Source organism: Cetorhinus maximus, chromosome 8, assembly GCF_964194155.1.
Source record: "Cetorhinus maximus chromosome 8, sCetMax3.hap1.1, whole genome shotgun sequence".
Lineage (NCBI taxonomy): Eukaryota > Metazoa > Chordata > Chondrichthyes > Lamniformes > Cetorhinidae > Cetorhinus > Cetorhinus maximus.
In genome coordinates, this window is record NC_135886.1 from 41859222 (window position 1) to 41876826 (window position 17605).

At 43.7% G+C, this 17605-nt stretch overlaps 1 protein-coding gene across 1 annotated transcript in view; it reads right to left on the reverse strand.

The window, feature by feature from the left end:
* Window positions 1-17605, reverse strand: part of LOC144683582 (signal peptide, CUB and EGF-like domain-containing protein 3) — a 421925-nt gene that overhangs the window by 55336 nt on the left and 348984 nt on the right. Inside the window, exon 9 of the mRNA XM_078546743.1 lies at window positions 10789-10905. Coding sequence (XP_078402869.1) covers window positions 10789-10905 — 117 coding nt within the window. The remainder of the gene's footprint in view (window positions 1-10788; window positions 10906-17605) is intronic.

Consider the following 17605-nt stretch of genomic DNA (forward strand, 5'->3'; position numbering starts at 1 on the left):
TGGCGTCGGGCATGTTTGGCGGCGTGAGCGGACAATATGGCAAGAAGGCCAAGAATCGGTTTCACGACATTGTGAAGCCAGTTTGCGATTGTCTGCTCTGCCCGTTAAAGGCGGGCCATATTTCCTGCCATCGGACTTTGGGAACTTCATTGTAATACATCTGCGTATCATTATAAACCTATCCCGCCAGAATCATCCCCCCACATCCGGGCACCACGCCAACGTGTTTCACAACTGTACATAAGCGGCGTGCACCTGGCGAGCTGCACTTCACTTGGGACTTCGAGGTTTGTTTGTCTACCTTGCTTCAGGCAGCACTCACAGTCATCAGCACCAGGCTTCACAGGCAGCACCACATCACTTTTAGGGGGGCTCACGGGCAGGTCTCTACCTACCAGACCAGCTGTAAGGCAGGGGTGGTTTTTCAACGGCTGCAGGGTTAGGGCTTGCTTGGGGAAGGGGGAGAAGTGGCCTCAGGCAAGGGAAGAAGCTACAGGGTGAGGGGTGTATTAGGGAAGGGAGGTATTCCAGGGTGTGTGTGGGGGCACATGTTGATCTGTGCAAGTGGCCTCAAGATAGTGAGGGCTGAGGAGACAGTCTCCAGAGGAGATGAGGCCAGATGGAGATGTGAGGGTATGTGTGAGAGAGTGAGTGGCGATGTCCCTTGAGCTGGCAGTGAGTGAGATTCCAGTGAATGTGTGATGGGCTTGTGAGTGTGTGAGCTCAGAGCGATGAGGTGGTTGCCTTATCCTGGCGGCATGGATGGGCTCATTCACCCTCTTTCTGCACTGGACGGCTAACCTCTTCCGTGCAGCATTGGCACTGACCACCATTGCCTACCAAGATAGAGTGGTAATGTTGCTGCCTCTCCTTGTGGCCAGAGTGGGGGTAGAGGACATCATGGCATCCAAAAGGAACTCAAGGGACGCGTCACTAAACCAGGGGACTGCAGTCCTCTTGTCTTTCAGGGCCATGTCTTCTTTGCAGCAGTTCTGGGCTGGAAGCACTAGGAGAGGTGCATGTGGCTGCAATTTAAATGTGGCGCCCGGCGTGACAGTGAGGCCAGCGGTGGTGAGTGAGAGGCTGCTCATTTATTGCAGCTTCCAGTTCTACACACTCTGGATCCCAGCCTCCTGCCCCCACCGACAGGTATCAGGTGTGTATGTGTGTGTGTGTGTATGTGTATGTGTGCGCGTGTGTGTGCGTGTGTGCGTGCGTATGTGCGGGCAAAGCTTTTCCAACTCAGCGTTCACACTTAAAGAAAGGATTGCCTGGCCGGTTGCCCCCAATCTGCCGAATGTCGAGTTTTCCCTATGTGGTTCAGTCAGTGCCCATGCTGTTGCCGTGGATCCGGCGGCTGAGGACATGTAGAGCTCTCGAGAGAAGGGAACATCCCCCCCAATGTCTCCAGTGAACAGAGTGGGGAAACCGCCAGGAGATTTTTGTATATGGCCGAGCAGACAGTTTAACGCCTCAGCTGTAAGACGGCACTTCCAACAGTTCGGCGCTCACTCATCATTTTGGGGCCCCCCTGTTGTTTGGGGTCCCTGTGCCATGGCCCGGTGTGTTTCATTGTAAATCCACTCCTGGTCTGGGTGAGTAAAACTTTAGCTAAACGCTGACAAATCTGAAACCATTTTGTCAGTTCCCTTAAAAACCTACATACAAAGAGACTGCAAAAAGATATAGACAGGTTAAGTGAGTGGGCAACAAGATATTAGGTGGAGTATAACGCGGACAAGTGCAAGGTTATTCACAATGGCAATAAGAACAGAGAAGCAGAATTCAACTGAGTCTACCCCACCATGCATCTCCCACCCCCAAACTACCACCTCTGACTAAGGCCAGAAATGTGGAGCCTTGGCATACTACTTGACTCCAAACTCAGTATTCTCTCTTTTGTAATCAGGAAAATGTTCTTTCACCTCCAAAACACTACCTGTCTCTGCTACTACTTTCACACTCCCACCCACAACTGCCAAAAGCCTAACCCATGTTGTTATCGCCTTGGGAGTCAATGATCCCAATGCTTTTGTTGCTAGCCTCCATGCTTTAATTCTCTGCAGTCAATAACTCAACCAAAATGTCATGTCCTGCACTTAGGCTTACCCTCATATACTGCACTCACTTCATGCCCCAAGCTCTTCATTCTCTTTAAATCCTCTTGTGGCCTTGTTCCACACCCTCCCACAAGCACTATATTCCTCTACGTACTGTATACCCTTCAAACACTGACTTGCTCCTCATTCCTGACTCCCTCCATTCCATCAATGGCCCACTCACTGAAACTTGCAAATGCAGCATCACTACAGTGTCACTTTCTTCGCTGCTTTTAAAGTCTCCCAAAAACCCTTCTATTTGATGGCGCTTGCATTCTACAATTTCTCTTTCCCCTTTCTCCCACTACTTGATCTCCACTCTTAGATACCCAGTGAAGCATTGTGAGATGTCTCTCTGTACACGAGGAGAACAACAGAAATGTAAATTGTTGGTGATGAAATAAGGTTTTCTTCTAATCTCTAATTTCAATTGTAGGCATGTGAATTCTGCACTCAGAGTTGAAGTCACCTTGCTTACATTTACATTATCCATGCCTCACAGCATTTTAAATGACCATGGCCCATCTCAATAAAGCAGGGCAATCCTGCTCCATCTAAAATGGAATAAACCATACTGCCTCCCACCATGGGCACCCTCAAAAAAAAGGTAAGCAGAAAAATGCATAAGGAAGAATCAAAGTCCCAATTAGTGTCGTGTTAAATCAAATGGTCCCTCTACTTCCAAAGCCCAACTCAAAGCCATAGAGCGGTCTTTATAGTAAGCAAATTAAAGTCACTACCAGATCGATTAATCAACAATATGGGGGTAAATTCTCAGATTATTTGCGTGAGGATGAATTCTCACAGATTAATTGATCTGGGGGTGAAGTCAATCAAAAAGCATTGTGGGAGCATATTCTCTGATGAAAATAAATTTTGGAAGCGGACAAATATTTTTATTTAAAATTTATGCTATATATCTCCTGAGGTATTCCCTATCTTGTAACCATTATCAAGTAATTTAAGACTGTAATTATGAAGTCCGTCATACCTTTTTACAGCAACTCATTGTAATTTCTTGACTAAAACAGTAATTGCATTCTTTGTAGTTGCAGGCATATGACGTAACTCTATGGAATTATAACAAGGTTTTTGTAGATTCGATGATTACACGGCTGTACAGACATTTGTAAAGCAGTCCTTGCCACTACAGGATGTCTCTTATTATGGTTATAAAAATAGTCTTTGACGTCTAAAGTCCTGGTTACAGTATCTGCTGTAGCAACTGCTGAATCTCAAAGAAAAACCTTTTCCTGGGCATAAGAAATTGTTTCCACTGTACCATAGGCTGTCTGCGGTATAAAAAAAATAGTTATATGCTTTTAACATACTAACCGTAAATTAGCTTTTTCAGCAATGTGGAACTGTTCAGGAGAATGAAAAGTTTAAGCCAGAAATTCAGTCAGCATTCCTAAAGCAGATCCCCCATTAGTCATTGCCACTTCAGTCTGTTAACACCTTGTGGGAAACTGGATTAAAGGTGTTCTTAAATTACAACGTGCCCAGTATATTAACCCTATCCAATAGTTCTTTTCAGTCTCTAACCCACTGAACTCTAAAGATTCCCTTCAATGTAAGTCAATTAATTACTTTCCTGTGTCCCTGGCCCTTTCCAACAATAAGATACAGCCAAGGATTTCTGTCACAATTATTTTTCTATGCCACTCTTGTCACGTGATTGAAGCTGACCTTGTCTTCTGAAGACTGTTGTAATGGCTGGTACAGGATTTGAATCATCCACCCCACAGCATTTTATTAAAGAGTAAGAATTGTGTTGGGGAAAATGGTACAGTATCTGGGTTCTCAGGCTTGAGAGAGTTTCACTCTTACTGTGTGTGTTATAATCAGAACCCAGCCTTGGAGCATTCTGCAACCCTACCATTCTACATGCAGAGAGGGAACACTTTCACAGGTGACTAGGTAACTCAATTGGTTTGTTTCATTGGGAATAATATTTTTTAGTTTGCTTATCTTGGTTGGGTGAGTTTTAACAGCTTTCAGCCGGACTGGCTGGCTGTACAAGGCAGAGGTGAGGAATTTCACTACAGGGATCAAAGGAAAAAACAACTGACATTGTCTAGCTCACTTCCAAACCATCCAGGATCCCAAAGGCCCACACACAGGAATTGGAGTAGGGCATTCAGCCCCTCAAGCTTGTTCCACCATTCAATAGGTTCTGGCTGATCAATGTCTTAACTCCAGGATTTGGAACCCTTAATAGCCTTGCTGTGCTTAATAGAAATCTACATGCCTATCATCTGTGTTTTACAGTCACTGCTTATTGCTATCTGTGAAGGTTGCACGTTCTGCTGGGAGAGCTGTCCCATTTTTCACTAAAACTCCCTTTAGCTTGTAACTTTCATGCTGGTGTGCCGAATGCTCCTGTGACTGGTGGGTGTTATAAATTCAGGATTACTGTGATACCACTGCAGGTACAGTGGTGCGAGTTTCTTTCTGATACGGGCTGAGTGCCTACTTTTTAAATGGAGGTTGGCGCCTGCTGCCCAATATCTATTTTTGCAGTTGTGGGATTCCCATGTCGCCTCGACTGATTTCTGTACCTTCAGCACATGTATCACTGCAATCTCTCCGAATTAATACTGGGCTAGACGAAGGTCAGTAGGAATCGCAAGCTGCTTTTTATTCTGCGCTAGGCAAAACGTACAGAACAATATGAGACTGATAAGAGTTGTCTGATACAATCAATACAGCTTCTGTACTGTTAGAAAAATAAAGAACACGCGAGTATGAGCCAATTCCAATGGGCCATCAAGCTCAATTTAAACTAGCAATCTCTCTGTACCTTGTAATTTGAAGCCATTGACTTCCCAAGACTGCACTGTGCCAAGTCGACTGGTAAGCAGGTGAATGGTGAATACAATACATGACTGGAAGTTCTCTCACTGACACAAGCAATGGAAAATTCATGAATTACAGCTGGTTAGTGAGAAGGACAATTGGGCGCTGGAGACACTTTCTAATCTCTAAGGCCTCATATGGACGGTGGACCCTAGTCAGGAGCGATTAGGAGCTGGGATCTAGACTTAACTGCCCCTCCCAAGCTCTGGCATTTGGCACTGAGGCCAGTTGTGGCAGCTGACTGTCTCATTTGATATAAGCTAACTCAGCACGGAGGTTGGAACTCATGACCACCGTGGTTTGTATGATTTAATCTCCCCCAGCAGCACATTTATCCATTTATATTCTGTGCATTTGTAATAGAGCGGGCAGGCCTGTGAAGAATACAGTGGAATTAGAATAGAAGGTTGCAGTGCAAAAGGAGGCCATTTGGCCTATTACAGCTATGTGGGCTCTGTTACAGAAACTCAAACTACCCTGCATGGTGTGAGTTGTGATGGTTGCTGGCTCAACTAGTCTGCGTTGCGAAACATTCTTATGCTCCAACAACTCACTGTGTAAATTTAATCACTTGAATTACATGTTGCACAACGCATTTTGAGCCAAGGATTATGGCACTAATATTATTAAGGGGATGAGCTGGAAAGTCTTTTATGTGAATAATATGTCTGGATTTGGTTTTCTTAGATCAGTTTTAGATCGGTCTTAGATCAGTTCTATAATATTCAACCTTATTTTCTTTTAAAGTAAACAATGAACAATGAATTTCTCAGAAAATACACGACCTTTAGCCCTTAAAGGGTTATATGTTGGGAATGTTGTGGCTAAGCTGATGTACACGACAAGGGGTTTTGTATGAATATCAGATTTAATTTCGTCAGTCATCAAAAGGCTCCTGTTGCTTTAAAGTGCATTGCTGTGGTTAATATGTATTTTGATCCTTGTTCAAATTCCACATGGCAACATTTTCAGAAACCCTCTTCTTATCTGACAGCTAGTGCAGAAACACAACACTGCTTGTTGTGCAGCATTTTAGCAGCCAGTGATGAGAACCTTCCCCCTACAAGTCTCAAACTGCATTTCAACTCACCTTTTGAAGTGGCAACACTAAACAAGCATTTTAATCTTAAAGCCACAAGCTCAGAAACAGTTATCAGATATTACTGGCAACATTTTTTATTTATTTATTGACGTATTAAAGCATAAATAAGGAGAAAGATAGAGACTTTGGCTCCAATATGTGAAATATTGGTCTGCTGGGGTCTAATCAGAACTAACTCATTGCCAGGACTTCTAAAGTACATTTTCTACTCTGTTACTCATTACAATTTGTCCGGTTAAGATTGAATGTAATCAAACCTACAGAACGGTTTCTTCCGTTCTATACGAGGAAGCCTTTCATGCAGCTATTTGGACATCATGGTAGCCATCTTGAAGTGAGTATCGACATTTTAGTAACATGGTCACTGTGAGGCATTCTCGGCACTTGTAACAATAACAGCCTAAACATTCCACATGTATGCCAAGCTCAAAGTCAATATAAATTCCAGTTATTTTCAAAACAATTTTGAAATTGAAGGGCTGAGCTCGGGTCTTTCATTTTAAAGTGATCATCAAAACATATAACAAAATAGAAGAACAATGGAGCCTTTCACTCTGGTAGCACATTCTGAAATACTTTAGCACACTGATTAAACTGAAAAATGCAAACTTATCGTTTCTCTAAATTAAGCTGCAGAAAAGAAACTGCACTTTTGCTTTAAAAGGGTGACAAGGGTTTCAAAGGATGCTCAGGTGTTTCTCATAACACATGTGTTATGTTAGCTGGATTGCAAGGATTGTGAAATGGAGTGGCATGATAACATATCAAGTTCTATGAACTTGGGCTACTTGGCCTCTTGCACTGTGCGTGGAGCTCAAGTGTGTACAAACAGCAAGTAGACAGAAAGAGCAAGTACTACAAACACTGAGAATAAGCAAGAATGCTGGTACCAGGAAAAGCCAGATTGTTGTTAAAGCCCATCAGCTTTGTTGATGCCCTGCAGGAAAGGGGATCTGCTAGCCTACCATGTCGACATGTGACCCCCACACTTTGACAAAACTCTTAATATCCTCAGGGGACTCAGAGGAGCAATAAACACGGCAACTGTCACCCACATACCAAGCCAAACTTTAAAGAACAATGGATGCTGCCCACCGCAAGCCGGTTAATGCAATGCAGCATACTTTCATATTCCTCCAGCTTTGGAACAGCCAAAAATTCAGTGGAAAATACATTTCTGAACATCAGTAGAATAGGATAGGATTATATATGGAACAAAAACATCTCATGACAAGTGCTAAAAAATTGATGTCAGTGTGAGCTGCGTTGTCTGACTGTTCATGAGCTTGAATCAGGCTCAAAGGACTATCATAGAATCATATAGCACAGAAGGAGGCCAATAGGTCCACACATCTCTGTCGTCTCTTTGAAAGAAATATCTCCATTCCAAATAAATATCTAATTCCTTTCAAAAGATACTAATAAACCTGTTTCTATCACTATCTTTGTCCACTGTTTTATTGTCCTTTCGGGATTATAATGGGGGTAGTGGGGTGGCCTGCTACATCAGTGCCCTGACTGACAGGGTTCATTGCAAACTTGCACCTTCGGAACGTCAGACCCATAAGAGCATAGAAACATAAGAAACATAGAGAATAGGAGCAGCCCTTCGAGCCTGCTCCGCCATTCAATATGATCATGACTGATTCTCTATCTCAATTCCATACTCCTGCTCTCTCCCCATACCTCTTGATGACTTTAGAGTCTAGAAATCTATCTATTTCCCTCTTAAATATATTCACTGATTTGGCCTCCACTACCTTCTGTGGTAGAGAATTCCAAAGGCTCAGCACCCTCTGAGTGACGAGGTTTCTCCTCATCTCAGTCCTAAATGGCCTACCCCATATCCTCATTCTAGCACCCCCAGCCAGAGGAAACATCATCCCTGCATCCAGTCTGTCCAGCCCTGACAAAATTTGAGATCTCCTTTCATGCTTCTAAGCTTCAGTGAATAGAGGCCTAGTCGACCCAGCCTCTCCTCATATGTGTCTGTGTATCATCAGAAAGTGCTGAGGGGAAACCAGGCATTTTCTCAAAGGGGGAAAAAACCCCAAAATGAACAGTAGCTGAGCCACCCAGGTCACTGTCATGCATCTCTCTCAGCTTCAAGGGTGCCGCTATCAGGGGTAAGTAAATCTGCCCAACTTTTCCAGTTGCAGAATGATAGGTGACAAGTGCAAATTGTTGACGGGGGTGGGGGGATGGTGAGGCAAAAACATCAAGTGACTGGTGCACAGGAGGTGTTCTGTTACACAGCCTTGATGTGCTTAAAGCACTAATATGGCTCAGCTGACACCTCCGACTCCTACACAGTCGAGTGGCAGGTGTTCTTTCATGGACAATCCACCTTGTAGAGAGATACAATGGCATGGTGTTAACAGTCTGCCTTTTTAAAAATTCATTCTCGGAATGTGTGAGCTTCGCTGGCTGGGTCAGCATTTATTGCTCATCCCTTGTTGCCCTTGAGAAGGTGGCGGTGAGCTGCCTTCTTGAACCACTGTAGTCCATGTGGTTTAGGTACACCCACAGTGCTGTTAGGGAAGGGAGTTCCAGGATTTTGATCCAGTGACAGTGAAGGAATTGCGATATATTTCCAAGTCAGGATGGTGAGTGACTTGGAGGGGTACTTACAGATGGTGGTGTTCCAATGTGTCTGCTGCCCTTGTTCTTCTAGATGGTAGTGGTCGTGGGTTTGGAAAGTGCTGTCTAAGGAGCCTTGGTGAATTCCGGCAGTGCATCTTGTAGATGGTACACACTGGTGCCACTGTACGTCGGTGCTGGAGGGAGTAAATGTTTGTGGATGTGGTGCCAATCAAGCGGGCTGCTTTGTCCTGGATGGTGTCAAGCTTCTTGAGTGTTGTAGGAGCTGCACTCATCCAGGCAAGTGGAGAGTGTTCCATCACACTCCTGATTTGTGCCTTGTAGATTGTGGACAGGCTTTAGGGACTCAGGAGGTGAGTTACCTGTCACAGGATTCCTAACCTCTGACCTGCTCTTGTAGCTACAGTATTTACATGGCTAGTCCAGTTCAGTTTCTGGTCAATGGTAGTCCTCAGGATGTTGATAGCGGGGGATTCAGTGATGGTAATGCCATTGAACGTCAAGGGGCGATGATTAGATTCTCTCTTGTTGGAGACGGTCATTGCCTAGCACTTATGATGGAAGGAAGGTCATTGATGAAGCAGCTGAAGATGGCTGGGCCTAGGACACTACCCTGAGGAACTCCTGCAGTGATGTCCTGGAGCTGAGATGACTGACCTCCAACAACCACAACCATCTTCCTCTGTGCTAGGCATGACTCCAACCAGCGGAGAGTTTTCCCCCTGATTCCGATTGATTCCAGTTTTGCTAGGGCTCCTTGATGCCACACTCTGTCAAATGCGGCCTTGATATCAAGGGTAGTCACTCTCACCTCACCTCGAGAGTTCAGCTCTTTTGTCCATGTTTGAACCAAGACTGTAATGAGATCAGGAGCTGAGTGGCCCTGGTACAACGCAAACTGGACATCAGTGAGCAGGTTATTGCTAAGCAAGTGCCGCTTGATAGCACTGTTGATGACCCCTTCCATTACTTTACTGATGATTGAGAGTGGACTGATGAGGGTGGTAATTGGCCAGGTAGGATTTGTCCTGTTTTTTGTGTACAGGATATCCTGGGGCAATTTTTCACATTGCTTTGTAGATGCCAGTGTTGTAGCTGTACTGGAACAGCTTGGCTAGGGATGTGGCAAGTTCTCGAGTACAAGTCTTCAGTGCTATTGCTGGAGTATTGTCAGGGCCCATAGCTTTTGCACTATCCAGTGCCTACAGCCATTTCTTGATATCACGTGGAGTGAATCGAATTGGCTGAAGACTGACATCTGTGATGCTGGGGACCTCCGGAGGAGGCCGAGATGGGTCATCCACTCAGCACTTCTGGCTGAAGATTGTGGCAAATGCTTCAGCTTTATCTTTTGCACTGATGTGCTGGGCTCCCCCATCATTGAGGATGGGGACATTTGTGGAGCCTCCTCCTCCAGTGAGTTGTTTAATTGTCCCCCACCATTCATGACTGGATGTGGCAGGACTGCAGATCTGATCCATTGGTTGTGGAATCGCTTAGCACTGTCTATCGATTACTGCTTACGCTGTTTGGCACACAAGTAGTCCTGTGTTGTTGCTTCACCAGGTTGACACCTCATTTTTAAGTATGCCTGGTGCTGCTCCTGGCATGCTCTCCTGTACTCTTCATTGAACCAGGGTTGATCCCCGGCTTGGTGGTAATGGTAGAGTGGGGGCATGCCGGGCTATGAGGTTACAGATTGCGTTTGAGTACAATTCTGCTGCTGTTGATGGCCCTCAGCACCTCATGGTTGTCCAGTCTTGAGTTGCTAGATCTGTTCGAAATCTATCCCATTTAGAACGGTGGTAGCGCCACATAACATGTGCATGGAGCACTGAATTCAGCCGACGGTGAGCTACATTTCTCAGGATATGGTCTGTTTCTACAGTCCCATAGCCACATCATCAGAACGCAGAAATCCTGTATGCTGCAGATTTGGTGGGGTATAGAACCATAACCAGAATACATGTTTTACAATGCCAAAAATTAACAGAATTCATCCCATGGTAATCCCTCACATAAGCATGTAATGGTTCAGATACTTCACTCATCCACAGTTCCCTGCACAGCTAAGTGGTTATTCCAGCTCTTCTTAGAACAGAGTGGAAACAAATAGCAGCCACCTACCTCCACAGTGCGTCAGGCCATATAACGTGTAACCCTTGTGGCAAAAGCATTCAAAGCTGCCAGGGGAGTTCACACAGATGTGATCACATGTTCTGTCAAAGGAGCATTCATCAATATCTAAAAACAAAAAAAAAAAGGGAAATAGATCACAGAACAGCACATTTTTTTGTCTGGGCTCATCCAACATGCCGAACATCCCATATCATTTCAAAGGATTGGTGCAGAATTCAAATCTCCTGGTGATAATTTGCATGCACAAGAATCAGAAACACATCACAGACATGTGCAACAAATATTGAGTGTATTTATAGCCATGAATTGCAAATGGGAGATACTATTGATTCAAAGGTGCTAAACCAACCATTGGCTCATAGAAGGAAGATATGGAAAATAGGGGCAGAGTGCTGCATGTAACATGACATGAATATACAGACCAAAGCCTCACTTCTCTTGTGAGCAACCTTCTGAAACAGCAGCTGAAGTGCACACCTGCTTCTCATTTCAGCTCAATGACCCTTTCCCTGCCCTCACATGATCAAACTCGGATTCATCCAGTGTAGCTCCCATAGCTTCACCCAAACATCAAGGAGCAGCATTACCAGAACAAATGAAGGGGTCAGTGATGCCAAAAAGCAATTGAATGGTCACAGACACTATGGGCAGGATTTTCAAGGGTTGCAGGGTTGGAACCCAGTGTGGGCAGGGTTTCAAAATCATGGCCCCAGAGGTAATCTTGGGATTTTCGATGTGTCCGGGGCAGTTTGTAATTTTTTGTAATCAAAGGGCAATGGGGGTAGGGGGTAGGAAACTGGAAAGCTGCTCGCCGTCAATTAATGGCGCATGAAGTTCCTTAAACAATTTGTTAAGGAGCCTGTCCAGTGCAGAATGGAATTTTTAAACTTTGTTTTGGCGAATCTGAATAGTTTGGTGCACGTTGGCGCACAGCTGTTGAGTCCATTGTGAGGCCAATTAAAGTTTATTCATCTTTATGTTGAAACTGCTTTTTCATTGACCTACTTGTGCCAGTGTGAATGCTGCGCCTTCGTTTTTTCTTCATGGCCCCTTTCATCCCTGTCAATACTGCTGGCCCTGAATGAAGCTACCTGACTTTTTTCAGCAAGACAGCAACAGCCCCCAACATGGCTGCCCTCTGCCTATGCTGTTGGCACGAGGCTGGCAGCTCCCACCTCCTGGAGATGCTCAGCACCTCTAATTGGGGCGCCAAGCTCATCTCCTGCCCAATTAGGGGATTTACATTGAAAAATAGTAGCATGAGAGCAATGCAGCTCAAGCACAGGGTCAGAATTCATCTGGATGCCAGCTTCCCAGGACTCAGAATTCATCTGGGTGTTGGCTTCCCGACCCTGCTTATAAAATCCAGCCCCATATCTTACAGGAGGAGACAAGGTCTGTCAAAAATCCCTTGCCATTACAGAAAAAGAAACATTACAGAAATAAGAAGCATCAAACTATTTAATTTTTTGCTGTTATTTTCTGATCCAAAAGGTGAATAGCAAATTTCTTACAACATTAAAAAGATATCTTTAAATTGGTCTTAGTTACTCCGTCTTAGTAATTGTTTCCTTTCAGATATATATGAAAAGTTGTTGTTAGGGTTGTACATATATTAGTTGGTCTTCCTGAAGTCAGTGTCAATGGAAAGTCCAAGGCAATCTAGGAACCTAGGCACAATCCTGGTTCACAGACTGGAATAGTCCAGGATTCCACACTCTGATCTGTTCTTTTCTGGTCAAGTATTCAGAATCTATATGATATGAAATGAAAATGCTTATGGGAGCTACCGAAATCTCCAAAGTTTGCTGCTCTTTCTTCCAAGTAGGATCCGCTCAAAACTGAGGCCTCGGCTGATGCGAGACCACACCTGGCACAGAATAAGATCACTGTAGAAGAATTGAGTACTTGCAACCAATTCTGTTTATAGTCTTAGCTTTATGAAGCAGAGTACCAGTGCTGCAATAATCCTTCAGACACTACAACCACGCTGATCAGGATCTGGTATAAAAAGGTCACCTAAGTTCCAACCTTGTCTCAGCATTACCACCTTTGCCTCTGAGTCACTCATGGATTCAAATGCCACTCTAAGGCTGGAATTTTCCAGCCCCACTGCGGCAGGTTCCCCTGCAGCGAGCCATTCAAACTTCCATTGACTTTGGTGGGACCGGAAGATCCCGCCGGTGGGAGAGGCCGTAAAATTCCAGCCTATGGAATTGAGCTCAAATCGCAATGTAGCAGTGAGGGAGTTCTGCACTGTTGGAGATGCCATTCGTTGAATGAAATACTAAACTGAGGTCTCGCCTGCCTTCTCTTGTAGATGTAAACAATCCCGCAAAACTATTTTGAAAGAAAACAGCGGAGTTCTCCCAGTCTCCCAACCATCACCAAAACGGATGATTTGGTCGTTAATTTTGTCGCTGCTTGTGGGACCTTGCTGTGCACAAATTGGCTGCTGCAATTCCCTGCAACACATCAGTTATTTAAAACGAAAATACATCATGAGCTGTGAAGCTCTTTGAAGTGCCTGTGGTTGTGTTATATAAATACAAGTTCATTCTTTAAACTGTTCACATCACTAATTTATTAAAAAACAATGTCAGAGCTTGAGGGGATTACAAAAGTTCCAGTAACATGAGATGAACTCCTCTGCAAACACTATCACTAAACAATTTTTGTTTCTTTGAAAATATGCCTGTGGGTATGGCTTGGGCTGGATTTCGGCTGCTGCATACAAAAGTCATTGAATCCAGTGTGGAATTAGCTAAAATCTGCGTTGAGCTCCACAACAGAAACTGTGAAGGATTGTTCTGTGAGGATTTTTGATGTGGGCTGCTTACAGGAAATTTTTGTCTTCTCATTTACTTATTTTTATCTTTTACTTTTCTCTGCTGCGCCCCCTGACATTTTGCAATCAAAGCACACCAATGAGTCACTGACTCTCACTGATGCTGCTGTTGAGCCAGAATGGACAAAACAAACTTGCTGCCTAATTCTTCCTTGTGTAGAAGTGCCCAAACACAGCATGTGTCTCTCCCCTTTGAAGGACATCTTCGGTCTCCCTGCGTGGTCTTTAGTTGGCATCCTTTCATGCTGTGAGTGGAGAAACGTTTAACATTGCTAAGTTTATATGAGTAAAGACAGGGAGATGCACTTACTGGATCCGCAGGTCACAGTATGTAAATATACTCTTGAGTCAGTGGTCACAGGTAGGCTGTGTGAGTGTGATGGCTTTTCTTTCCCCAGTTGGTAGGAACAGTGCACTTCCATTTCCAATTCTCCTTTCCACAAGTACAGCTGGCAGAGACTTATTGGTAAAGTGGGTGAACAAAAAATTAGCAATCTTCTGCCAGTTCTACCCTTCCCCCTTAGAATTATTACCAGTGGTAACAAAGACTGAAAAGAAGTTTCTACCAGATCTTCAGCTGGATTAACCAGCAATGCTATTGAGTGCATGTATGTCTGTGTGTGTGTGTGTGTGTGTGTGTGTATACAGATACAGTGGAAAATACCATCATTTCATTCACTTATTGGATACAAAACTTTGAGCAAATCACCTGCCATAACATTCAAATTCTTGAATGGACATATCAGTGACAAAATATAATGCTTAGGTAATAAACTGTCCTTTCACCTCAGGGACCTGCATTCAAACCCAGATTAAAATGATATCAGGGTGTGTGAAATATGCTGAAATGAAATGGGTCTCAGGCAGTTCAAATCCAGTTCCTGGCGGCTATGAATTGCGATGCAAAAGTGCCCATAACTTGACACAAACTGACCACCCAGCTTGGAAAGACCACAATGATAACCACTATCATTGGAAAAGTTCTCACTGCGGGAGCGAGGGAAATTACCGACAAGCCTGAAACACATTGTTGGAGCAGAGCAGAGACGATTTAATTTTTTAAATGGCTGAGCTGTACCTAACTTGGGAGTATTTGATGCTTTGTCTCTTGCTAAATAACCACATTTGGCTGCTGACCAATTTTCTCCAAGGTTGAGCAGTGGTAAATCTGCTGTCACCTGTCCTTTTAATGCTATTATAGTCATATAAGTTTGATGCATGTTTGGATTTGAGTTTGAAACACCCTCCCTAGTTTTAATGGAGTGGAACATGTGTCCCTCAGGATGTACTCATATTACAACAGGGCACTGGCTTTCATTTAATCCATCTGTTTTTCTATATAAAATAATGTTATGATGTATTATATTGTGGAAGTGTAATGACTATCAATATTAATGAGAACCACAGAATGATCACACAGAGCTGATTTTAATGAAATGTTACTGCTGACATTTTCAGCATGTTTTACATGGATTTGATTATTTTTTTCCAATTTTTTTTTCCCCCTTAAATGGGCACTGCATTTGAAACTTTGATGCGAAAGTAATAAATCTCCTTGTCGACAGGATGGAACTTTCCATTAAAAACTGGCTAACCACAAAAATGCCATGCTGCTGCAAAGCCAACAATCTCTGTCCGCGCCACAGTTAGCTGTAGTGAAAATAGAAGCCATGATATCTTTGGTCAGAATCCCAACAAGGGAACAGCAGCAGCAATTACGTGGACTTTTACAGTGTCCTTTATATAAAGAAACTTCTCAAGGTCTGAGCAAGGAGGAGAGTGGTGGACAATGAGCAGAAAAGGTTGGAAATTTTGTAGAGGAGTGTGGAGACGGACAAGGAGCTAAATGCACGGTCAACGAGAAGGGTTTTTAAGGCATTGTTGAAAGGAGACGGAGAAGTAGCTAGGCCAAATGATTTGGGCCTGGGAATTGCACAGGACAGAGGAACAGTGGCTGAGATGCTTGACATTATATAATCTTTGCCTCGTTTTAATCATTAAACGCCGCAGAAAGTTCATTTTTTCTCTCTCGAACCGCTGGCTTGGATGAAATATAACAACACAGCCTTCAAAAATCTTACGTGTCAGGTGGCTCCAGTAAGCCATGGAATGGAATGGAGAGAGAATAGCTTAAAAACGGACACTTTAAGCACTTCAAGACCTTCACAGGCCTTTAGGGAATGGTGCAGCTCTTGTGATTCCTCTCTGTAGGTGGCTGATAAGTTTTTGTTTAGTTGTGGGAGACAGAGAGAGAGGATGTGGGGGTGCAAGCTCACTGTGGAAAAGATTTTACTTTTTTTCATTATTAATTCCCATCTGCCAATGTAGTAAAACAGTCATTATAAATTGTATCAAAGTTTCAAATGCAGCACTCATTAAAAACTTATGAAAAAATTAGTCAAGTATTTCACTGTGGGTTTTATTACGTCACCACAATCTCCTACTCAAATAGTCAGGCCTACAAACTCTCGGTGAGGGATCCTGGCTACATGCTGTATGTGTTGTGCTAATACTTACAGATACTTATCTTGCTTCCTCTCAGTAGTGCAAGAATGGAAGACAGTGCTATGGAAGCCAGGCTATGCAGCATTTGGGCCTTTAGTGAAGGTCTTCAGTTTAAGCATCAGGCCCTAAGATTTCACTGCTGTGTTTAATGGCTGAAGGAGAAAACCATCTCAACCCCACAGCAAGGTGATTAGAGAAGAAATATCGGAAAGTGAAATAGGGGGTGAGGGGAAATGATTTTGAAAAGTGGGAAAAGATGGAAAAAGTAGGGAAATGAGGACAAGCAGGGATCTCAGCAGAAGCACTACAGAAGTTCTCAATACCCCCAGGCTAGAATAAGGACGCAAAAATAATCAGCCAGTACTCGAATCCCAACTGCAATCCAGTGACTTCAGTGAACATGAATTTTCTGGAAAGCACATGTGCGTGGATGTCAGGTGTTGTCACATTGATGTTTTCTATCTTAAGTACAGAACTCACGTGACTGATGTTAAAAACAGTGAAGGAAGATTAAGAGCAAGTCATTTCAGAAAAGATGGTGCTTTGCAGAACAGTTTGGAACATATTGCCTTAAATTAACTCCAGTTCACCATGTAAACCAAGTCGTAGAGTTAATGTTTTGTGTTTTTATGAGATAAGGATCTCATAAGTATCAGTAGACAAAGTAGAGTCAGAGAACACAGAAATACATTCTGGTTTGATTACAGTTTGAGATACTGCATGTTTCCCCCTGAAGCCCATATATCTCCCAGATGAGTGTTTACAACAAGCACACAATTAAATAACTTGGGGCATGGAGTGTGTGGAATGAGCTTGTGTGCTGTTTGACTGCTCTGCGTGATGACAATTATTAAATGCGATATAACAGACCATACATCATTTAGCTCCTTATTAATGTGAACCAGTCAAGCACTCAACGTCCTTTGTAGTTTTTTTAAACTCTTAAATCCGCCCTACACGAGGATAGCTACAAAAATTATTTCCTGCATTTTTCTCCCAATTGGTGGTTAATTTTCCCCTTACATTTTCTTCCCTCTGCCTGGTATGCAGCCCAGTTTGCTGTTCGGTGGGGAGGGGAGAGGATGGATGGCATAACTAGAGCAACGTCAGCATAGATCACCACATTGCCACCAGTAGGTGACACAGTTCAATCCACATTAAGGGACAGCATTAGCGCAGGAGAGAATCCTCCTCCCATCCGCCTGACTAGTTACAAACTCCAACCCAAACTTGACCAGCCCTGGTGGCAATGGTCATTGGTCATTTAAGACTGAAATTTTAAGTGAGGAATTGTCCAATCCAGCGTTATGGCCATGGGGGTAGTTCCAATTTGTGCAAATTCAAACTTTAATTGCTTTCCTCCCCTTTTATAACATTTTATTTTTGCTCCTTCTTCACCATGAAATCCTGTAAGAGGCTGACTCCTAGTTTTCAGTCCGTGCTGCCCTTAAA